This window comes from Doryrhamphus excisus, linkage group LG11 (assembly GCF_037039965.1).
Source record: "Doryrhamphus excisus strain RoL-2023G ecotype Guam linkage group LG11, RoL_Dexc_Guam_v1.1, whole genome shotgun sequence".
In the NCBI taxonomy this organism is placed as follows: domain Eukaryota; kingdom Metazoa; phylum Chordata; class Actinopteri; order Syngnathiformes; family Syngnathidae; genus Doryrhamphus; species Doryrhamphus excisus.
Window position 1 is genome coordinate 21,166,884 of NC_136367.1, and position 24,340 is coordinate 21,191,223.

Below are 24,340 nucleotides of genomic sequence, written 5' to 3' on the forward strand. Positions count from 1 at the left end.
TTTTTCTGTGTAGGGTTTTTATTCATTTTCTTAACCTACAATGAGCATTAAAACTTAACATGATCAAATGCTAGGACATAAAAGGTAAAACAGGAATAGGATGTTGACTTTACAGCTACTTACATCAACGTTCCTATCGTAAGAGTGGAATCAAATGAATTCACATTAAAATGTTACACTGCCTTTTCCGCATTCTTTACACAATTAAAAACTACCTAAAATTGTAACAGATTGGTGATTTTTTTTTTTTTTGGCAAAGTTGAAATCCCTCACACACATTTCTCTCTGATGAGAAACACTTTTCCACGTACGGATTTAAATACATTGTCTTCAAGTAACAGGGGGACTTTTTTCCTTGGAACAAATGAAGTTCAATGGGGACATGGGCGTGGTTAAGCAGCGGCTTCAGAGGGGTGGGGGCGGGGTTTGCCACCAACAGGATACAAATGATTGGTTCACATTGACGCTGAAAAAGAAGTCCCTGATGTAAAACATGAATTCACATTCTGCTTGCTTAAGTAATTGTTGACATGGTTGCAGTGTTCCTCAGCACCCGCCCAAAGCGTGCCCACTTCCCAGACTTGCTCAGCTATTTCAAAATAAAAGCACCCCAAAACAGACAGCTTTTATGGTTGGTGGGGGAAAGGGGTGGGGCTCATACATACACACATGCACTCCTACACACTCGCTCAAATCAAGCTCACATTTGTCCTTGTCCTCAAAAGGCCTGTGGGTGGTATTAAGGAATTGATTTGTTTGAAGTGTATCTATCAAAATATAGATTCATTAATAATAATAATACATGAGGGGCTAAAATAACAGCAAGTGAAGATACAATGATACAAAGCATTTTCTTTTTTTGCTTAATACAGAAGCAATAGGACCACAGAGTTCAAAGTTCAGGCATGGTCTCCAGAAGGAGAAAAGGTGGGAGGGAGGGGTCGGTAATCCAATTACTGCCACTATGACCTTGATGCCGAGTTGTGGGTTTAGTTCCGCGGTGATGCCTGATATCGGAACGGATGTTTAGACCTGCCACTTGATTGTGGCCCCATCTCATCTTTTGTCATTTTTTCCCTGCTAAAACCTCCTGAAATTCCTTATCAGCTGTGTCCATTGAGAAAAATTCATTATAGTAAAAAGAAGGATCCGAATAAAAAGTTAAAACCACAACCTGGGATTTAAAATTCAAAGTCATCATCCGCCATGTCGATGGCCCAGGCAAACTTCTCACGCTGGGTTTTGTTGTAGATCTTCTCAACGGGAATGCCCCACTTCTTACACCTGTGAAGAGGAACATGGGGGGGTGGATTTAAACTTGCTTTGTGTGACAATATCTGTCAGAAAACTCATGGCTCTTTTTGCCGATGGTGCCGCTTGCTAGCTCAGTATGTCGGCAGTCTGGAAGCATTTCCAGGTTTTGCCTCCAGATTGTGAATATGTCATTGGCAGTGAGCGCCGGTTAGGCGAGGAATCCAATATGTTGCATTCATGCGTGATGTTGTAAATGAGCCCAGGTTACTATCAGGATGTTTGTCCCACGTTAAGGATGTGCAGCGTAATTTAAATTGCTTCTATTTGTGAACTTTAAGGCTTACCGGTAGTAGGACATGTTATTTTAGTTGACTGTTGGCCAAAATCTTTATGACTATTTTGTAGATATAGTTACAAATAAATATGTCACTTTCCATGACGTATTGCAGGATTCATATTTTGCAGAAATTGCTCATTTGTGAAACGCACCGAGTAGCATTGGGCTGCCGCTTATATCCGTATCGGAAATGAAGTGCTTGACAATATCGGTAATATCGAGCATCTCCAACTTAAAGCATGACTATACGGTCAGTTCTTTTCCTCCCACATCGCTTACCAAGCCACAGAGATGCGAGGGTCGAGATAGTTGAGCTTGGAAGTGCCGAGGGCGATTTGCTTGTTCTCTTCACGATCGGTCGCCTGCACTTCCAGCTTCATCAGCTGCTCCTCTATCCTCTGAACCGCCTTCTTTTTGGTCTCCACAGCCCTGCAAGGTGAACGTTCATGGGTGACGTGACACGAGAGAACCGGCCAGCCCCGCGATGTCGGGATGGCATCATGGCGGGAAGTTGACTTACTTTTTGGACTTTTCATCTTTCCGTACTTTGGCGTCAGCCTTGGCACTCTTCAGCTCCCTCTTTGCATCAGACAGCTGGTCCCTTTTCGCTTCGATCTGAGACAAATGAAGGTGACGCCACTCAGACTGATTGTACTTGGTTACATTATCTGCATGTTAACGAGCACGTGTACGGGCGCCCTTCAAAAAGTAGTCTGTTCTGGTAACGGCGGGAATCGTTATCATTGCAAACGTGCGGAGGATATACATTCCCCAGCAATGTGACTCCAGTTCTTGTGCTGGAGCCATCCATCACCGGCGGCCCGAGCGACAAGCTCACCTTGGTCTGCAGATTCTGCATGGACTTCTCAAACGTCTTGGGTGGAGCCCTCTGGTGGTTACACAGGATGGCCACAGCTCTGTTGGCCCTGTTGTAGGACAGGATCTTGGCTGGAACGTTCTCATCCGCTAGAAAGGGACACGGGTACCATAGTGAAATGCTTAATATAAAGCATTCCTCTAATTGATCTTAAAAAAATATATATGTATATAAAAAGAGCCATGCCAATGGCGGCATACCACTGGTGAGCTCTTTTAGCTGCTGTTGCAGGGTAATCGAGGCGTTGTATGTACGGAAGACTTTAGCTGTCAGACCGTCCATCAGCTCCTGAAGGTGCTTGTTGAGAATCGATGTCTGCAGAAATACAATTAGAAGGAATCGAACACCGAGCACCATGTCCAAATATTCAAACACAGTAAATGCTGTCTGGCTTACATTCAGGCGATCAAACAAGTCGTCATCTGGCTCCTTGTTCTCCATGAACAACTGAAGGTTTTTAAATACCTAAGAGGACAAAAGCAGAGCGATGAAATGATGAAGTGCTTGCACATGCAGATTGTGCTGCTTCAGAGTGCAACCCTTAACGATAACGGGGAGTGGGTGGGGGGCATCAGCACACTCAAGGCACCCCAGCTAACCCTAGAAGGCCATGCTATTTTTTAAAGAGATGCCAGAACACAAAAAAATCTTTAAACGCCTTCACACCTGAGAGGTGTACTCAAAGCAAATGGAAAGCTGTCCTTGAACCATATGGGAGTACAGGCATGGCTTTGTGCTCTTCTGAGATAACATGCCTAAATCTCTCCCTAGTAGGCAGATTCTGTCTAAATGATACAAAGACGTTAAATACACTGGAGAAAATAAAAAAAAATGTGCCTATTTTTCCCCAGGAAGACCAGTCTTCAAAGTAACAGGCTTGGAGGTATTGACTGGAAAACACAACACTGCTTACCCTTTTCTCCACAGGGACTTTGTTGTAGTAGCGGATGGAATCTTTACCCAGGAAGTCAAACTCCACCACAAACTCTTGACCGTCATTCTCTGGGTAGAGTTTGAGGTGCTCAACTCGAAGTGAGCAGCAGCCCACGGTGTCGGCGGTCTCTCCTTCCTCCTTCTCGTTACCTGCTCTCAGAGCCAACTGCAGCGCGACATGGCGGCATTACGGTGCGTCTGTGAGCTGCGTGCACACGTGCGTCAAGTGGGCTTACCTTGTCTATGAAGTAGAGCGCCACAGCCCTCTGTCGGATTCTCATCTCCTTGGACTTCCAGTCGTCGCGATACTGGGTTCTGATGCGGTCCACACATTTCTTTAGTCTACGGGCTGTTTCATATTTCTGCCAGTCTTTCTCTCCCTGCAGACAAAGCAAATCAGCAATTATAATTAAAGAGCCAGTACATTATTTCTAAGATGGACAAAAAAAACTGTTCTTGCACAACAGCCTCAATCACTAGCTGGAAAACATAACATTCAAAATAACTGTTGAACGTGGAATTGCGTGGAAATTCACATAACAGAACCACTCAATCTTGGCAGAATCTCATCACAAAAACTAAATACACAACATACTCCCAGCCGTAAAAATAAGCGCTGTTCGCTACAAATGTGAGCAGAGGCTGACATTAAATCAAAAAAGTTAGCCAGGCTCCGTCTGTGTCTGAAATACTGGACAAAATTGGCCAGTGAGGTTTTGCATTAAAATGTAAGGATCTTTGACATTTTATTTACCGTCGCAAAACTACACTCCTGTGGTGGTAAAATAAGTGTAAAACGTAAAAAACTAAATCTGAATTTGGGGAGAAAAATGAAAATGGATTTCTGTACAAAGTCGTGTAGTACAAGCCTACCTTAATCCTCGAGCTGGGGTTCAACATGATGTACTTTATGGAGCCTTGGATGTTCTCAGTCCACGACACCAGCCATGTCACCTTGTTGTCGTGACGAACCTCTTTCCATTTAGTGCCCGGGGGAGGCTGTGGGTGCTTGGAGTCCCTGTGTGCGGAATCATTCAATGTTTATGCCACAGACAAAGAAAAGGCCTTCAGGCCTTCAGGAAGAGTACTGACTTGCTGCAGTTGACGATGATATCTTTAGGTCTGATTCGCCGTTTAAGCATGCCCATTTTGGGATGGTCCCCACGACCACGGAACAGACCGGGAGGCTCGATGCGGAAGTTGGCGATGCGTTCCCTGTGGTTGTCCATGATGCAGAAGCCGTACTCTTGCAAAATGCGCTCATTTTCCTCTTTAATTTTCTGCGGGGTCACAAAGGCAATTGGAATGAGAAACTGCAAGCGGTGGGAAAATAAAAAACACACAAATGTCATTGATGGATGAGGTGTGCGAGGATACAACATGCTCACTTGGCTCAGATTTGTTGAACATGGAGGACATGTGGGTTTCCATCACAACACGACTACATGTTTGATGGGGGTATGCGTGTCACTGTTGAACTCCCTGGAGATGCGGGTATCGGCGGTCATAGCGCGCAAACATTTCCAGTACATTATAAGCTTATTTAACATGTTGTGATCAAGCAAAAACTAAATTACGTTTGCAAAATGTACAAACTTTGGCAAGAGATGGCAAAGCTGAATAGTTACCATGTTTTGGTTGTCTATTGCCAACTACTGCAAGTTCATAAACTCCGCAAATAAATATTTACCGCAGGGTGTTGAATCATATTGAGTGTGACTATGTGTGTGGAATTTGTAAAAAAAAGCGACTATAAGTGCTGCAGAACACCATCATGTGAATCTTTTCATGAAGTTCTTGAGTAATTTCCAAGCGATTCCAATGATGTCCGTCCTTCGTAAGATGTCAGTATGGTAGCAGTTTAACAAAGCTGACAGAAGTTCCGGGCTAGTGCTACATAGATGTGTACCAGTTTTTCCTCCTTGGACATGGCCTTCCTCGCTTCAGATTGAGCCTTGAAGTATTCCGCCATCTCAGAGAAGTTGCACTTCTTCAAGTCTGTGAGCTTAGCCTTTTCCTCAGAGGTCATTTCCTGAATTGGAAAAATATCCATATTACATAACGATAAGCACATCCCACTGACAGGACAGCTGTAGATTTTTCTCCACTTACTTTACGCCAATCTTTAAAAAAGTTTTTGCGAAAGATGTCCTTTGTGGTGTACTCGTGGTCTAGCATTTTGGCAAAGAATGTGGCCACCTCTTCTGCCTCTGGACTGAGCTTCATCTGCTTACCTTAAAGATAGAATGCGTTAATTAGCATTTGACATTTGGTGTGATGGAAAATCTCAGTCCGGGTGTCTTACCATCATAGTAGAAGTTGACGTTGCTGGGGAGGGGCTCATAAGGTGGTGCAAAAACTGGTCCTTTGTGCTCCAGAAATTTCCATTTGACACCATCAGTGTACCTCTCCTCTTCCCACCTGGAATCAGCCTAAAATGTAAAGCTTGACGGCATGCACAACTTGGCTTCCACAGCACAACTCACCATTTCCACTTCTCCTCTGGTTCCTTTTTTGCTTTCTTTTTTCCATCAGCAGTTTCTCCTTTTTTATCTTTAGTCTTTTTAGACTTGATATCCTAAAAAGGGAAGTGAGCAAAATTAGTTGACATTGACTGAAATAAAAAAATAAAAAAATAACTAAATAGTCCCCCCAGAAGTTGTCTCTGAATGTTTGCCGGCAGCACACTTTGTAAAGTGGACTTCAACACAAAAAAACCCTTAAGCCCATTTGATAAATATTGGAAATAGAATCATGGGACCTTTCAAATCAATAAAACATGTTTTGGGGTTGAATGCAGCCTATAATTAGTCAAAACACATACACATTTAAGCAAATGTTAGCTATTTCTGTCTCAATTAATGAAGCATGTAACCAGAAAATGGCTACATGTATAAATGACAATATTCTACACGGATCTCTAGTAGATATCAGTCGATGTTCAGTAGGCTAAGCAACTTTTACTGCTGTTGTAAATGATCTCAACATGCAAAATCATAACACAGGCTACTGTTCCGGCCACTATCCATGCAAAGCTGCACCTCAACTGAACACCAGACACCATTTCCTGTCCGTCCCTCACTCAGGTCTCCGTGAGGAACATATTTATAGTGACACACGCGTCTTATTTGTCCCATGTACTTTTATTTTGTCAAATATGATGGGTAATGTGAGTGTAGGTGACATGACTGGAGGAGCCATCTTTTAAGGTTGTAAACATGTTTTCTAAGCTCCAACTACAAATTCCATTTAGAAATAAGAAATTGTTCAGAGTCCTAGTGACAGGCAGGTCACACGTCAGAGGTACCTCATCCTTACGACATCTGGTTGCATGGAGTTTGTAACTTTTTACTCATAATTGGGAGTGCTGACACAGCCGCACATGCCTTGGACAGACCTTTTCGTGTCATAAATCTCAGACACCGTGGTGGTCCACCGAAATGGTGGCGATGGTGATGGTCCACTTTTCAGTGGCAATTGTTTTAGCTTTTAGTCAGATCTACACAGTGGAAACACCTTGGCCATCTGCTCTGCGTCTTCAAGTACAGGCCATCTGCTTCTTACCTCTGAAAGCGTTTGTGTTTTTGCATCGTGTTAGCTTTTCACGATGCCATTTCCAACGCCTCACCATTGATGCCAATCTTACGTGCAACAGTCCTGTTTCATTCTTTGACCGCCTATTTGATCACCTTTAAACTTGAAAGCCGCATCATATGCATTTCTTTTGGGGTTTCCCATGAGGGCATGTGCATAAGGAGCAAAATGGCTGTGGTGAAGTAGGTATACGTGGTGTTTCAAGATTAGAACAATGACCATATTAGCATCACTGCTATATAACAGAATTCAAAGCGTGAGGAAAAGGCAGTACCGCATGATCAACACTTACCTCGGTTTGTTTCCTTTTCTTGTCCTTCTTGTCATTTTCTGTCTTTATTTTTTTGGCCTTAAAGTCATAACTGAAACAAACACAATAAGTCAGTGAATCATTCTGGTCACCTTAACTACACCGGGTATGCTGCACGCTTATGGATAACTCACTCATCGTCATCATCCCGCTCTCTCTTTAGAGACTTCTCGTGTTTAGGGGAGTGGTAAAAGTCATCCTCAGGTTCACACTTAACATGCGGTGGGCTAAAAAAATTGATATTTTTTAGCACAATCAAGCTTTGATTTATACATGATGATTCCTTTTAAATAGAAAATTGGGCATACATACCTGGCAAAACCATTCTCTTTCTCCTTTTTGACTTTCCCATCAATGACTTTTATCTGTTAAATAGATGTATTAGTTGGTAGCAATATATTACTCTGGTGTGAACTTTAAGGCTAAATAGGACCTCTCGTTGTTACATGTCCCATGCATGCAACTCACCTTCTTCTCCTTGTGCTTGTCCTTGTATTTATCTGTGCTGCCATCTTTGTGCTTGATCCTTTCCTTATCTTTGTCTCTGTGTTTTTTGTCAGTTGAGTGGTCACTTGTGTGTCAATTCAAACAAAAAAATATTTAGTGGAACAACCCTTAAGCCAACCTAAGACAGGAAGGTATGCACTTTAAAGTTGGAAGTATTGAGGCTTTACCCGTTGCCATGCTTTAGTTTTTCCCGTTCCTTATCCCTCTTATGGTCCTTGTGTTTGTGTTCTTTATATTTGTCTTTATGCTTGTGGGAATCTACAAGAAGAAAACAAGATTCTTACATACCAGTAATGATCACAGTATTTCCACACAACGTTAAGATGGTATAGTGACTGTAAATATTTAGTTTAAATATTTTTCAGTGAGGATTTTCTGTAAAAAAAACAAAACTTCAAATGAATAACAACCTCAGAGTACCCTTTGTGGCTACAGGAGCCATTGTTGGAGATAATGGGAATCTGTGACAGGTCAAAACATGTAAGTGAGCAAAGTTTTTTTTGCGGCTCAGCCAAGGCACACAGAACCAGGCAGAGACAAACTGGGAATTTTATTATGGGGGCTAAATTAGAGTTGGCATCTAGGTGGGTTAAAATGTGGACAATGTTAACTGCATTGCCCAAATACATCCTAAATGTATGCCAATGTCGGTCTAAAAGCTACACATCCGTGTATCCGATCATTGAATGAGTCAATAGCATTACAGTAGTTAGTCAATAATCGGTTAATACTCTAAAGCCCATGTGTAGATAGAGGGCCGAGACACTGCTGGTTTTCTTTTCAACCAGCTTCTCCAGCAGGTGATTTCATTGATGAGCTCCTTCCCTCAAACCGAGGGTGTTGATCATTAATATTACCAGCTTTGGTGACCGGTTAGAAAGAAAACCTGCAGTGTGTCGGCCTTCCGTGGCATGAGTTTGACACCCCTGCTCTAAACCCTCATATAGCCCCAACAAATTTGTCACAAATACACTAAATGCACAAACTAAACAGCCTGAAAACTACAGTTGAAATGTATGATAAAAAACAATTGGACGATATATAAAACAATAGCCATTAATCAGTCATAAAGTATTGAATAATGTATTGAAAGCCAGTGAGTGCTTAAAAAGGAATACATAGTAAAATACAAGGAACAAGGTGAACATCTAGCCAGTTAATTGTAGGTGGTGCAACAGCCTTTCCAAATAGAATAAAGAGAACTGGATGGGCCTGACTCGAGCATAATGTCATTGTTGTACGACTGTAACAGCAGTTTGCATCATTTGTGAGCTTTCATTACATTATGCCGCACAGTGTTGCTCAGAGACTCCTAATGTTACTTTTAGTTAACTCTTATAGGGGATGATACATGAAAATGTAAAATCTATTTGCATATTAAGTAGCAGTCTGGGTTCAGCTAATTGCAATTAAAATGTCAATGATCCGCTTGAAAAAAGTCAAAAGTATGTCTGGTGCTGTCAAAAGTTGGTCTCTTCTTGGAAGGAGGATTTAACCCTCTGTGGCCGAACCACCGGTAATAATGTCAGAAATAAGGATACTGATAACGCGCGTTACATTAACTCGTTAATTGTAGTTTTAAAAGAGGCTGCCTGGAGCCTTCTCGGTTCCTCTCAGCCATGCACACCGCGCAGATACGGTTCAGCTTGCAGCAGAGTCAGGCCGCTGCGCCGAAAAAGAAAATGGCGCAGAGACTAAGTCCTCAACCCCCAAACCCTCACTTTCAGATGGAAAATGTACCGATTTAAGCGCGCCAACTGGCCGATTTAACACATTCAATCGATAAAACACCTCCAGTTTTGTCCAAATAGTGATTCGAGTTGAGAATAATGTCTTCAGAACAGCTGTGGCAAGACCTCCCTTTTGAACAATAGACGCTTGTGAGTGAAAGAGAGGACTTAGTCTCTGGACGCCATTTCTGTCCTCCCTGCTCTAAACTAATCTCATGTTGTATTTTATCGTCGGGAATATGTACAAATTGGATCAAATAAAATAATGATGTACACAATAAACGTAACACGCTTACCGTTGACGCGAGAGCCACTGTCAATCTGAAAGAAAATCACATAAAACAGATAATGGTTACATTTGGCCAATGCTAACCAGCCGGCTAACTAACTTTGAACTTGCAGGATGGCAAAGCCACAGTATCTTAGCTTCCCAGCTAGGCAAGTTAGCTCGCTACGCTGGCTAGTAATATGACTTAGCGGCTAATAGGCTACATAGACTGCTAAAGCTAAATGCTAACGCCACATTAAATGGAGTCTGGCCACACTCTTTATACGTGTTGATGTCTGACCGGAGACAGCGATGTTATAACTCGTCCGGTCATTATTACCAAATCAATAAGTTGTCAGTCCAGTTACGGACAAGACGAGCCGGCTTGAAAACACTCGGCCAGGGCGAATTAGCACTGTTCACAGTTAGCCAAGTTACCCTGTCAAGCCAAACAATTTAAATGCTAACAAACATGTACGCGTTAACCACTGACGATTGCGTTACAAAATAGGATCACCGTTACCTGGTCCTCGTTGTGGGAATGATCCCCGCTCATTTCCTAAGCAGCGATTGACTGGAAAAAAAATTAAAAAATGAGAAACGTGAGGGGCTTTCACACACCGGCGAGCAAATGCAGGCAGAATGAAGAAAGGACTGGGTTGTGTAAGACACCAAGTCCGGTTTGTAGCAAAGTGCGCATGCGCGTAAATTTAAATGGTAGCAGCAGTGAGGCTCCTCCTTTGACGAAACGTGTTGCTTTTTCAGCTCAAGTCCCCCCAGGGCGCACTGTCTTTCAGCACTCTAACTACATAACATATACAATATGTAACGTGAAAGAAATAGTTGCATAGGTTGTTCATAGGACACGCTTCTTTCAGGTCTTGTGTGCCATGACTTCAAATATGGAGGTGCCCAGAATGCGTCCCAGAACACGCAGCAGGCCAACCTGCCCTCAATAACCTTGAAAGCACACAGCCCTATCATATGACAACTCAAGACATTCAGACTATACAGCTGATGTGCGACCACGAACTCAATGTTTCTATATATTAACAGCACATGTTCGAAATAAGTTTTCAGTGTGGTTCCCCTTTAAATAATATATAAATATTTACGAATTAGTTGATCACAGTATTTTATATACAAGTTGTCCGATCAATGGTAACTTAAAACGTGTCTGATGCATGGTTGGGTGGACCTACTGTAGGTGCAGGCAAAATAACATGACGTGAAATGACGTCTCACTCAGTTTGATGAAGTCCTGCTGACTACGCAAAACCCACTTCCACCCACCAGAGGGCGTTAAACGTAAATTACTATCGTCTCCGACCCCCACAGGACCAGGATGCTTTTTTAGAAAACAAGGAATGTCAATAATAAAATGTAAAACCGGTGCTAAAGACACGTGATTCTCCGTGGGAGTAAATAAAACGTCCAACTGCAGTGTTGACATACATTTGATGACGTATACAATGCTATTTATAGCAAAAAACAAAATGTACGATTTTTGCCTTTCCATTGTGCTCAATGAGGCTTCAAATACTTAACTCAAGGACTACTGTGGTACACAATACACAATTAATAGTACACCACAACAACTGCCAGAAGATTACTTCAATTTATTACATAAAAGGGGAAACAATGACAAAAGCAACGATAAATGACAGGTAAGAAAAACATTTCCAGTTTTAAAGCGATTGTTTTACTGCTCACTTTACTGTCAAAATTATAGTGAGCCGCCATACAGTTTTTTTTTTGTTTTTTTTTTACAGTATGTCAACACACAGATTCCCATCACTGCTATTTGGACACAATAAACAAATTCGGGTTGATAAAGTGCAAAGCTATTATGAAGGCACTGCTGCAAGAACATAGTGTCCTTGTCCTCAACGATGGTTTGAATTGGAACGAGGCACCGCCGGGTTCTGGTATAAAAACATGTAGGAGTCGCACAGCAGCCGGCGCACGAGTTCAGGAGCGTATGAAGGATTGGTCCGGGCCTGCTCCTCCTCCGACTGGGACAAAAAGTTACCCAGCTCCGGACACGATCGGATCTCGGGGATGTTGAAGCCCCTTTGGTCGTCACCTGCAAAAAAGAGTAACGGTAAGATTATGATATTCCAGATGGAGAAGAGATACGACAGTCAACAACGTCACACGGCCATCTTATCCGTCTTGGTTGAGGCTGCGTTATCAGAAGAGAAACACACGGGTCACGAGTAACAGTTTCATTCACAAAGCAAAACACGTCAGGGTTTGCACGGAAGGAAAATATTTGCCCATTAAGAAAGATGCTAATCCAAAATATCCTCACCGTATCTGTCCGCCATGCTGTCAAAGAAGAGCCACGAGTGCGGGTCCGAGCCAAATTTGACAAAGGACACATAGTGGCTGGTGTGAATGCAGAGCACGGCAAACAGCTGCATCGTGTGCCGGGGTGCAGGGGAAGCTGCGGCTACGTCAGCTGGAACCGACAGAGGCTTTGGCGAATGCCCTTGTCTTGAGGGATGAGTGTGCACCTTTAAAATAAGGTGCAATTAACAGGCGTGGCTAACAATAGCATTGTTTACAACAAATATTTGCCTCACCTGCGTGTTGCAGGTGGCGCAGTACTGTTTGATTCTCCCTTGGTGTAGTTTATGATCTGGCAGACACTGGAGACACTCGTGCTCTGCCAACTGGCCGCAGATGAAACACTGTCGAGGAGCTGGAAGAATACACACCCAAATGTACAGTATTGTTGAATAACTATTTGATGCTCTCTTGGTGATCTCGTCCTTACAGTTGTACAGGAGATCTGTGATGTCCAACTCCATGGAGGGAATGATGTGAGAAAACATTTTATATTTCTTTCCAAATCTTGGCATCTGAACTATCAGACACGATGGCATCTAAAGGAAAACAATCGAGTATTAGCGTGATGTTACTGTATGGTGAAGCAGTTCCTCTTTGCTGTACCTCTTCAAACTTGACGTCACATGACAGACAGGAAGTGTCCATCAACTGCTGAACGGTGGGTATGTGCGCCATCTGCTCTTTCTCCAGAAAGATCTGGAAAGTGTACGCCCCCTGATAACTTTCACCTCTTGACCTAGGAGAAAGCTGTAGTCAGGAACCCCCACCTCACATCTCGCGTACAAGGACCCGATGATTAAAAGTGGCCTGAACGAGGTCATACCGGAGTTTAAGCAGCGGCTCAATGCCAAGAACCTTCTGGAAGAGAACTGTGATGAACTCCTCTGGATCTGCAAGTAAATACAAAGAGTCTTAGAAGTTGTTACACAAAGAAAGCAGACCGTCTATTACACAGCACTTGGAAAAATATGAACCTTTTTCCTCTGTTCGAAATGTGTCACAGCCAAGCTGATTGCGGAAATTCATCACATTTGCAGCAGGCACAAATCCTTGTCTGCAACAATGCATTCATTGTTAGTGAGTTTCCATTAAAAAAAGAAAGAAATAAACACTGTTCACAACAAAACATAGAAACACACCCCATATGTTCGGAATACGTGTAGACACTCTCGTTAATGTCCTTATTTTGAAGCAACATGGGAGGTGTGTGGAAAAACAAGCCATCGGATGAGCGGATGTCATTCATACCTGCGTAAACGGTTGACTATTTTTCTCAGCGTGGAAGTAATGGGCTGCGCTGTGTCAGCAGGCTTCTGGCAGATATTATCCAGGGTCACAGAGGAGCTGAACAAACTGAGGAAAGGAAACAAGTCAGTGTTTATCTGGATGCAGCTCATTGTGCACATGTCACTTCTCCTGGCAACGTTCAAGATCAGAGGTGAGGTAACAACGCTACACGACTTGACTTAAGGGTGTTGGACTGGTTTTACCTGAAGAGTGTGGCATCCAGATAACAGGAGTTGATGTGACCCTGAATCCCTTTCATTCTTCCCACCAACAAAGACGTGACCTCTGATTCGGGAATGGGTGCCACATACTCGTCAGAGTCCACGTATGGAGGTACTACACCAAAAAAAACACACAGTTTTACGGTTTGCAATGCATGTAAAACATGTTCATAAACATTTTAATCGTAACTGTGCACACAAAAAACAATTAAATTATAACATAGGCCTTCAAGAAACTCCCAGTTCTATTAAATCTCAATTACAGTGAGAGTAGCATGCAACAATTCAAGTTTTTAATCGTGCCTAATAAATACTTTAGATTAGAATTTGGCACTCTTAAATCAGCTGACAACACAAAATAGAAATGTAAACTACTGATAAAAATGAGTCAAATAAAATAGACCCATTTGGGACAAGCTGCTTTAAAAGCCTACAGTTGTGACTTTCTTCTCACAATCAACCTGTTCTTCCATTCTTTGTGATGCTGGCAGCATAATCATATTTTTACTACAAAAATGAATTCATGGCCACTCTTTGGTGGTACACTATGGGCTATTGTTAGTCAAATCATTCAGAAATACAAGTGGTATGTACTATTCTGCAGTAATGAAACACTAACTTAACTTATTCAACAGACAAAGTTTAGATGTTTTTATAATCCTGAACGCCCGATCCCAAAATGTATTTATGTCTTTTTTTTGTTTTGCACAGGAGGCAAAAAGAGGTGATGATGCAACTCTACACTAATGCGTTGCGCTTCAGAGCAATTTGAAGCCATAGAAACGGCCACAAGGTGGCAGAAGTGCATTTGATAAGAGCTTTTTAGCGATAAGAGATTTTTTTTCTGATGAAAGTCAAGAGTGCAATCTTTCGTTTAGTCCATAAATATATTACCATCGAACACAATTATCTGTGTGCATTGAAAGATCAGTCAAAATCATCTAAAATGGCCGATACAGAAAGGGATTTCTTTTGAAAAAATGTCAGGGACTGAATGAGTTCATGTGAATGTTATTAAATGATTACATAACGCAAGCTGCTTAATTGCATCAATCAACCAACCTGTAGGTATTTCAATTTGGCTGGCGGCGTCGCTTGCTGTCGAAGAGAAGGAAAACCTGCCATCAGGGCTGCATTTGGTGACGGGGACAAACAGAGCTCTGTTTTTTTTGCAGGTGAACAGTCGCTGGCCTCCATATGTCCCATCAGAGCAGCCGTTCACGTCATAGTCCTGACAATATTGAGGCAGAAAAGAAGATTTCATCCATTCAAAAAATAACCAAAAACATCATCATGTTAAAGCCTGTAACGATTATGACTCACCAGTTCGATGCCTGCCCACTCCGCAGTCTTTCCTGCGGGGACGCCAAGCCATCTCACGACTCCGTACACCGTGACCCCCGTGTTGGACACCACCTCCACCAAGGACCCCACTTCCAGAGGTGCACGCGACGTGCTGTTATTCTGACTGGGAATGACGCTCCGCTGCGCGTGGGTTGCTTTCATCCGTCCATTGGAGCCAATATTTGGCATGGAGTTGATGCGTGCCACCGTTTTTTTGTTTGTTCCTGTGGAGAATGTAGGGAGGTTCCCGGTTAAATAATCATACTTATCTTCAATCTGGAGATATGCCACTGCTGCTCAAGATGACCTCCGGCTAACACCGCACAGGTAGACAATATGTTTGAGGTATGTACACAACCCAAGACAGCTGAACACACGCCATGCCATGTCATGTGATGACACCACTCGTCTGCATTCCTGAGCCACTGGACCAGTTCTTCCACAACCCCCAAGGGGACGTTTGATCCCCCATTTTCTGATAATGCCACAATGGCCACATGCATACCGTGATGTTGGCCGCCTCCCAGGTTTAGTCCGAGTGGGACAGAGTAGGATGGGACCACCTGGATGATGTCTGCTGCGCTGAACAGGGTTGGAGGAGCAGGCTTTTTAGACGATAAGTTCTGATCGCCGTCCTGAAAGATAGAAGCAAACACAGATGCTCTAACAGTGCCAAAAGTACACAGTTGGTACATCTAATCCTCATGTCATTCCAAGGTGGCAGCTCCAGGAGGTCATGTGGATAAACAGCCAATCTAGTTATGTAACACTATGTACCTGTGCAACTCACACAAGATGGCGGTTGTTCGGTTCAAATAATAAAACAGCAAAACCCACCACAAATTCCACCTCGAAGGCCAACATTTGCAGATCATCTTTGTTCTCCTTCTTCCCGATCTGCATCAGGTTCTTCACCAAGCCCGGCTTGTGACCCTTCTTGCTCTTCACCACCACCAGGTCATCCACGGTCAGCTCGCAGATGGCCAAGAAGAGCTGAGGGTTGCACAGCAGCTCCAGGCGTTTGCCGACGGACGAGATGAAGAGCAGAAGCTGGGCCTGGTAGCGAGTCAGTGGGTAGGTGTCCTCGCTCCGAACCAGGCCGCCCTTCTTGGGGGTCCCGCCGTTAGAACCCCCGCAGTACAGGAGCCCCATCAGCTCCCCGCCGTGCGTCTCTGCCTCCACCCGGCCGATGCAACCCCGGCAGAAGCCTTTCCTCGACTTCCCGCGTATTACGATGAAAAACTTCTCCTTCAACACCGGAGTGGGCTCCATTGAAAGCCAATACGGTCAACAGGTGTTACACGGAACTGAAATGTAACAATAAATTTATGTAAACATTCGTCGTGTGCTGCGTAAAGGTGGCTATATTACCTAAGAGATGGGTTACTTCCTCGCCGCCGACAATTAGTCGTCAGCTTGTCATGTTTGAAATATTCACACAACCTCCTCCTCGTCTTCTGACGTCCCGACGAGGTGACTGTGACTTTCTTCTTCGCTGGTTCTCATTGTGACCCGGCTGTGACCGACCACGCCCCCCCGCCCCAGCTCTTCTTCTCCGCCCTAAACTCTGCACACATGTCATGGCGGTGCGTGACTGCAACTCGGATTAGATAATCCGCCGTGTTTTTCCGGATGCAGTCCGTTCCTGTACCTCAAGGACAGAAATGCCGCATGTTTGATTCCACAATCCAACATAAGTTTGCTCCTGTTGTTGGCTGGGGAATCAAATGACATCGTTGGATTATTAATAATCATCAATACATGTGGAGCTTTCACTTTGGAAGAGGAACACTAGATTATTCCAGAACTGTGATTCCTAACTCCTATTCCATTTAGTCGCAGCCTTGGACGTGCTGTACCAAATGACATCCATCGCCAACATGGCTGCCATACCTCAGCATGGCCGCCATACCTCAGCATGGTTCATGGGCACAAAGAAATACGTGTTTAATGGTGGCTTTGGCAACATACAATCATGTTTAAGATACATAAGACATTTTTTCATCTCCTACTTTTTCATGTCAAATGATGAAAAGATGGAACCAAGATGGCGAAATAAGCGTGGAAGCAAGAAGAAAAAACGTTTCTTGCAGTCTCATTCATATTAATAGGAATCTAAGAAATGTATTTAGACTCGTTTAGTCATTATTCTGCTCATTAAAGCAATGAAATAATTCACACAATTCATACACAAAACTAACATTATTTACACCCAAAATACAGATTTCATGTCAAAGATGATTGGGGTTCATGAGGTTAAAGAGTAAACAACTGGCACACAAACGCGGTTTTCTGGTTATGCGCGTTTTTTCCAGCCCGTGTTCCGTCTGTTGAATCCATTCCAGCTGGACTGTTCAGGCCGTCTGAGAAGACATTCCGCCTCTCATCCGAGCAGGTTTCATCAGTTCCTCGTCAAAGACGGCTTCATTAGGACAGTTCTGGTCTGAGGGGATGGTGCAGGATTCAAAGGGTAGAGACACGCCCCAAACAAGAATGGTTTCACTCTGAAGTGGTGCAAAACAACATTGTTTACGTAGAATACAATGTTCTCGCAGGAGCACGTATTGGTACCACCACTCATCCCTTTAAACGGAGTGAAGAAATATTCCCCCGGAACAATGCAGAACAATGAAAAGCTTATCCCTATCCTCCCACCGTTCACTAAATATGCAACATGTAGCTAAATCATTGTTAAGCTTCAAGGGCTAAAAGACACCAAAACACTACACTTATTTCCTCTGTCAAAAGTATTCCTGTGTTAGTTTCTGCTCGGATATTTACATTTTTTACACTTTTTGTCACTGAAACCAGTCTCGAGAAAGAGGAAGTAACGTTTCACTGACAACGCTCCCACCCGGACGCGCCCGGGTATTGATGTGGTCAGATTTGGTTGACTTTGTGTTCTACATTTCAGATTGTTATGGACCGTTGTCACTTGTAGCCGCTAGCAGTTGATCTGTCAGTTCCAGGAAGTAGATCCTTATTATTTTATACCAGGAATATCCAACAAGCCAAGCCGGGGCGAGCAAAACAGCGATGGCCGTTCACTGCTCCGCTTTCTATCAGTCTGCATAGAGCTGTTTGTGTCACTCATACCTGCATACCTGCATACAAACATACCTGCCGTGGACACGTTTTTTCCTGTTTTTTCATATATCATACCTACCTCAACACAGTATCATTTTCACAACATATTTTGAATGCAACTATTTCTCACTGGCGGTTTAGAAAACTCGCTGGGGGGCGTTTGAAAGTCACAACTTCATTTCACGCCTTTGTTTTTTAGTTGCTTACGGGCGGATGACAGCAGCCTGACAAAAATATTTGGACTACTTTGTACTCATTTTGTTTGTTTTTTTGACCTATTTTGCTGTGGTGCGATCTTATCAAGAGTAAGAAGCTGAGTTGGGGATTTCTTGGGTAATTAAAAATATGTTTATTATTATTATGACGTTTGCTAAATACAAGGATGAAGAGTCTTGAACCAGTCATGATGTGCTATATATATCACTATATTGACACTTACTATGGTACCCATTATGGCATTGGATGCTCATATCACCGAGTACTTCGGTATGTGACAAAAATAAATTAAAAAAAATAAAATAATAAAAAACAATTTTTTAACTATATTAGGAAAGCAGGAGGTGAACAAATGTAACAGTTACTGATTGTCAAAGTACCAGATGGAGGGGTAGGATTTAATAAGCTTTGCTTCTTCCTACTCCTTTCGGACATGTGGAACTGGGAACTGATTATGGGATGCACTCAATTGGAATCTGATGCATGTTCAAATGAAATAAAACCATTACCATTACCATTACCATTACCATTACCATTACCATTACCATTACCATTACCATTACCATTACCATTACCATTACCATTACCACTACCATTACCATTACCATTACCATTACCATTACCATTACCATTACCACTACCATTACCATTACCATTATTAATTAGCCTGGACCTGACCCTAACTTTGGAAGAGGCTGGTAGATCATGCAGAAGGAACAGTGATGACAAAACATGTCAAAACGGCAAAATGGCAAATACCAGGAGTACCCATTAAAGGTTGATACTCATTCCACTCGTTTCTTATGAGGTAATAATTAATTGAAGCTACATAAATACATGACTTCTAATTGAAGCCCATTTATTTCCCAGCATGCAAAGGAAAGCAGGGCGGTGTAGGCTTTAACTCATTAGGTGAGCAGAAGCGTTCCCCGTCACTGTTCTAGAAGGTAGAGCGTTTTGAATGACATGTTTGTCCTCACGCCCCACTCGTGATACGTCCGACCATGTGATGCGGCTGGCATGTCGTCTGACAGTATCTTGATGCACATCAGGTTTATGTAACAACTTTGACGCTCATCCAAGGGCGCATGCACGCAGCTAAATACTCGGGGTTTATTGTGGGGCAAAAGTACTTACTGTAAGCAATTATTCATCATTCGAGAGTCTATTTATATGTTTTGTTGATAGTTGGCTGATAGTATTATTGATCTAAGATGCTAAACAGAAAATGTAAGATACACCTTTACGTATTTACATTATATTGACATATGTATAAGTTCATGAAAGACAAGGAAAATAATTTCCTGAGTGACATCTTGGTTCCTCAGGATTCCGTGGACGACTGTTCTCAACCTTTCACCTCTGTGGGGGCTTTCATTCAAAGTCTGCAAGGCCTCCTCCCAGGCTGGTTTCTGTTTCTCGATTCAGAGACCAAACTGACGACATCAATGATCTGATATGTTAGCTCGGGTGCTAGGATCCTTCACGTTGTTGCTGTTGTGATATTGCCTGCCAGTTTTGTTTGGCCCGGAATATTCAAGGATGAGGCTGGTAATGATGCCCGAGCGAGATACCATCCTGCTACCGAATGGTTTGCTCAGAGAACGGCGATAAGGTGAAGGAATGTCAGCGTGCACCGAAAGCAAATACCACACTTATGTTGTCACCAGGAGGCCATCACGTCACGTGACTGCCGCTTGTCCAGCCGTTGGCTTGGTCTTTTGGATGGCGTGGACTCTCCACGCCAAATGGTGGAGAGCCGAGTGAGATCCATATCTTCTGGCCAACCATGTGAACAGAACTAGTTCTTCAAGACATTTAGTCATTCACGATTTCAACTTGGGACGTCACTGACAGATGTCAGTTAAAAATGTGGAATATTTCTGGTGTAGACGTGCAAGTGTGGGTTTTTCAGCTGCCGTGCAACAGGAAGTTGGGCTTTCCCATCTCATACAGCAAATACTACGTACTTTATTCATGAACTATGGTACCCACCTTGTACCCACCTTCCCAAATACTAAACTAAACACACATTTCAATGGTGGTCCAACTGGAGGACCAAACATAAAATCATCTTGGCAATCTTCTTCCTACTTCCTTTTCAGCCATGTTGAACTGTGCAAATGTAACCATGTGATGTCCCTGAATGCATCAAACATTAAAAAACAGTGCGGCATCATGGCTGCATCCACACTAGAGCCATGATTGTCAAGAACTCCGACTGCTGTTAGCATCCATGGTCCGAAACCAACACTCAACCATCAAAGAGCTGAGACGCCATTAGATGATGATGATGATGATGATGATGATAGCATACAGCAGAGTGCAACTATGAAGCACATATATAAACAGTAATGATGACTTGTCACCAAGGTAAATCTGCAGCATCGTGGCAGAAGTGATACAGGAAATGTAAACATCCTGAGGTGCGTTGTTGCTGGAAGCTTCCTTTGTTTAAAATACGAATGCTTGAAGTACCTCCTCCGCAGGTTATACTCCCTCAAAGCAGCATTTAGTCTGGGTCTGGGTCATCTTTATTTGGCTAAATATAATATTATATCATATTTTATGGCCCAGTCACCGTAAAAAGGCCAATTTTCAGTGCCTACTTTTCATTCTTTTCAAGAGTAGACAACACACTGACTTTTACTGCTGCTTTATTGTGACCAGTGCGCCTCACTGGTGCCCCTTGCAGGCCAAAATAAATACTGCGTGAATGAGACATGGTTTGGGTGTTTGGTGGGCTGTATGTGGCCCGCGGGCCACCTATTGTGACTACACCCCGATAGTACACAATCAAGAGTACAGTTGACACAGTAACTGGGTAAGCACCCCATGAGCTACCATATTAGAAATATGGTAGTACTTTATACTAGTTTTATACCCCAAACTGGTGTCTAACACTGGGAGCATAGAATTCCCAAAATGGGACTCAAAGATGAAGAGTCAAGACTCTGCAGGTCCTTGCGTCTCCTTTATTATGGTGTCAATAATAGAATGTCAAGGTTAGTCAAGGTCAGTGAACTGCCGCTAACCTTTTCATGCTCTTATTTGCATCACCTACCTGGCATGGAACCACCTGCCAAACGCAGGGATTCCAACCTTTTGTAACTAATAGCGGATTGTTTGCTAATGGCTATCGCTAATCGTCTACTAAAAATCACGTTGTGCAGGTTGGGAGTCTTCCCGTGAGGTAGAATTATACCGCTGGTGTAATTACCTCACCCAATCAGATCCCATCAATGGAGGTCAACCATGAATGTATAGCAATAATGCACATGATAAAAGGGAAGCAACATTTTTTTTACTGTTTTGACACAAAAAATACAACACATCACAAATCACTTTGTTATAGATAAAAAATAGTGCATCTAAACGCAATGATTATTGCGTGCAATAAAGATGGCGATTGGTTGTTTTTTTTTAAAGTGCAATACTCAACTATGGCAAGAGTAGATGTCTTGTGTTTGTGTTTTTTAGGTTAGAGTATTTACTTCAGCGGCTGAGGGTGCGATGACCCGGCTGTTGGAGAGGGAAGGAGTGTTGTTGGCAGCCTTGGCGAACACGATTCTGACGCTGAATAGCATTTCGGGACATGCAATGGCTGGACGTGCGGGATGCTTTCCTGCAGGTTAACTTTGTGAGCTCCTGCAAAGCTTCGGGCGGAGAGAGTAATGCTGAGGGGATTCCACGCTTACTGGCAGTTCCTCTGCTTTGATCTGTCGACTGCTCGCTCTCTGGTTCTGTTGTGCTGACAGAAACATGGAAAATATATGTCGTTGGTGATGACATCCTGAAGAGATATCATCAAATCTACAGCAAACTTACTGATTTACCTTGCATCCGTATCTACTGGTGTAGTAGCAACTGTATTAGAATCGGAGTCAGGGGGTAGACTGGAGGCCCCCACGCTCCCGGTCCCGGCAGACGCTGCCTCTGCAAAGAATGGAACAAAGCTCAATCAGTTCATGCTGTTAAAAATACTGAACAACAGACTGTGGCACCCTCACTCTAGCGTGGTTTTTCACAGAGTAATTAGGGCATGATTGCTGTTTCCTGGTTGAATGCAGCCTATTATTAATAATAATATACATATGTAAGACATTTGTATTATTCTTGCGCTAAATTAAGCATAAAATGACTAAATGAACTAAAGGAAGTAAAAAACAAATACAAGGCAGAAGAAACATTCTGCTTGTGAATATAGTGCTGTACTCTAAATGGCCACTGGGTGTCACTGTTGAGAGACAATAGCCAGACGTGATCGCCAATAAAGTTTGGAATAATAATAACACAATAATCATAAGAATAACACGGGCTACTGTTGGGACCACAATTCACCTAAGCCTTACTATTTTCGTAAAATCATTTAAAGCCCCCACTACAATTCACTGATGATGAAATAGCCTGCATACAGAAAAAACGTGTCTCATTTATGTCTCATTTTCTACTGCTGCTTCATCCTCATCACGGCGGTGGGGGTAAGCTGGCGCCTATCCCAGCTGACGTCAGCCGAGGGGTGGGGTACACCCTGGACTGGTCGTCAGCCAATGGCAGTAAAACCAGTGAAATACTCACAACAGGCTTCATGTCATCTCGGCTCCAAGTCTTAAAGCAGCTAAGAACCAACCTTGATGACTGACCACAAGCCATTCTTCTTCCACCACTTCTTCAGGCTGGACCTCCCCAGGGGGGGCCTCCTGTCCCCCAAAGAGCAGACGAGCCAGCCTTTTTAACATCTCTTTAACTGGTGAGGAGAATACAAATACTGATTGGTCACATGGAAAAAATTTATTCATCTTATTATTTACAACAGACCAGCAATTTTTAGACAGCTGACTAAAATGTCCTATGAAACATCGACCCCCCCCCCGAATGTCATTGTTCGAGTCCATCTGTCTCGAGACGAGGGGAGGGGTCTTTAATGAGAAAAACCCTTTTTAATCCAGTTTGTTGCACATTAACTGAGGTTCAGTAACAACAACAATAAGATGCACGAGACAACAGTAATGTTACTGAACTTTTCATCAAAACAGCCCATAACATTACATAAATACTTTATTTCATAAACACAACCAAATTACAATGAGACGCTACGGTCAATCATAACTATTGTTGACAATAAATTTGAACAGATACATGGCGAGTCTTACCTGATCTTAATTCTTCTCAATAAGACCGACTGTCATTCAATAATTTTTAGATTTTGACCAAAGTCCGCAAATCTTAAACGTTGGTCAATGCGAAGAGCTGTTGTTTGCAATTCAAATATTTGACCAATGAGAAATCAGTGGCTACGCCTTTGTCTACACCCACATGAAGAACCGCCAATCAGAAACCACATACCCACAGTGGCTACGCCTTTGTCTCCACCCACATGAAGAACCGCCAATCAGAGATCACATGCTCACAGTGGTTACGCCTTTGTCTCGTTTATATGAAGAACCGCCAATCAGAGACCATATTACTCACAGTGGCTACGCCTCCGTTTCCACCCACATTAAAAACCGCCAATCAGAGTCCACATACCCCCCCTCCCCGTCCTTTTACATGCGGTAATGAAGAGTCGCCAAAGAGCAAACTTTGCTGTCAAGATAGTTACCCTGTGCAGTACATTTCACATTTGTCGGTTACCCAAATGCTAGCGAATGACACGTGTTGGTGTGGGTGAATGTCGATTATCTGAATCCGAAGCGAAACCTTTTTAAGGCAGCATTTCAAGCCAAGCTTCCACGGTACGCAACACTCTGTGATATCATAACAACGTCTTGAAAACGACTTATGCTTTTTTAAACACTTCGTATACGCTTTCCCCCAACATTTAAAAACCAAAACGACCGTCTTGATCGAGGGACGATCCCAATGACCGAGGCAATGGTTCACTACTCTTTTTGTCCACCAGAGGGGGCGTTTGCTCTACTTGAAACAACGCTAAACAAGGGCGTCCCCAATTGACAGCATGTGCTTCATGTCAAGTGCTTTCTTTTTTTACACTAATAAAGTGTGACATGTTTTAAATA

At 43.0% G+C, this 24,340-nt stretch overlaps 3 protein-coding genes across 3 annotated transcripts; all 3 read right to left on the reverse strand.

Annotated features, from left to right (window-relative positions):
* top1a (DNA topoisomerase Ia) lies at positions 1-10,493 on the reverse strand. Its single transcript, XM_058065106.2, has 21 exons — positions 10,334-10,493; positions 9,839-9,863; positions 7,980-8,070; positions 7,774-7,876; positions 7,618-7,670; positions 7,440-7,532; positions 7,288-7,357; positions 5,888-5,979; positions 5,707-5,822; positions 5,514-5,635; positions 5,311-5,433; positions 4,494-4,681; positions 4,275-4,419; positions 3,638-3,781; positions 3,382-3,567; positions 2,865-2,933; positions 2,669-2,783; positions 2,430-2,557; positions 2,112-2,206; positions 1,871-2,020; positions 1-1,284 (listed from the first exon to the last, which is right to left on the reverse strand). The coding sequence occupies exons 1-21, from the start codon at positions 10,364-10,366 to the stop codon at positions 1,182-1,184; spliced, it is 2,244 nt and encodes a 747-aa protein (XP_057921089.2). The 5' UTR covers positions 10,367-10,493; the 3' UTR covers positions 1-1,181.
* Positions 10,494-11,582: 1,089 nt separating this feature from the next.
* cyld2 (cylindromatosis (turban tumor syndrome) 2) lies at positions 11,583-16,523 on the reverse strand. The gene is made up of 14 exons (XM_058065120.2): positions 16,389-16,523; positions 15,855-16,324; positions 15,523-15,652; positions 14,997-15,241; positions 14,736-14,904; positions 13,656-13,788; positions 13,414-13,518; positions 13,140-13,219; positions 12,989-13,055; positions 12,769-12,901; positions 12,593-12,701; positions 12,399-12,517; positions 12,125-12,329; positions 11,583-11,896 (listed from the first exon to the last, which is right to left on the reverse strand). Exons 2-14 carry the CDS (start codon positions 16,287-16,289, stop codon positions 11,697-11,699), a joined length of 2,130 nt encoding a protein of 709 aa, XP_057921103.2. The 5' UTR covers positions 16,290-16,324; positions 16,389-16,523; the 3' UTR covers positions 11,583-11,696.
* Positions 16,524-21,658: 5,135 nt separating this feature from the next.
* Positions 21,659-23,608, reverse strand: tp53inp2a (tumor protein p53 inducible nuclear protein 2a). Its single transcript, XM_058065168.2, has 4 exons — positions 23,474-23,608; positions 22,951-23,067; positions 22,157-22,256; positions 21,659-22,071 (listed from the first exon to the last, which is right to left on the reverse strand). The coding sequence occupies exons 2-4, from the start codon at positions 23,057-23,059 to the stop codon at positions 21,816-21,818; spliced, it is 465 nt and encodes a 154-aa protein (XP_057921151.2). The 5' UTR covers positions 23,060-23,067; positions 23,474-23,608; the 3' UTR covers positions 21,659-21,815.
* Positions 23,609-24,340: the final 732 nt, after the last annotated feature.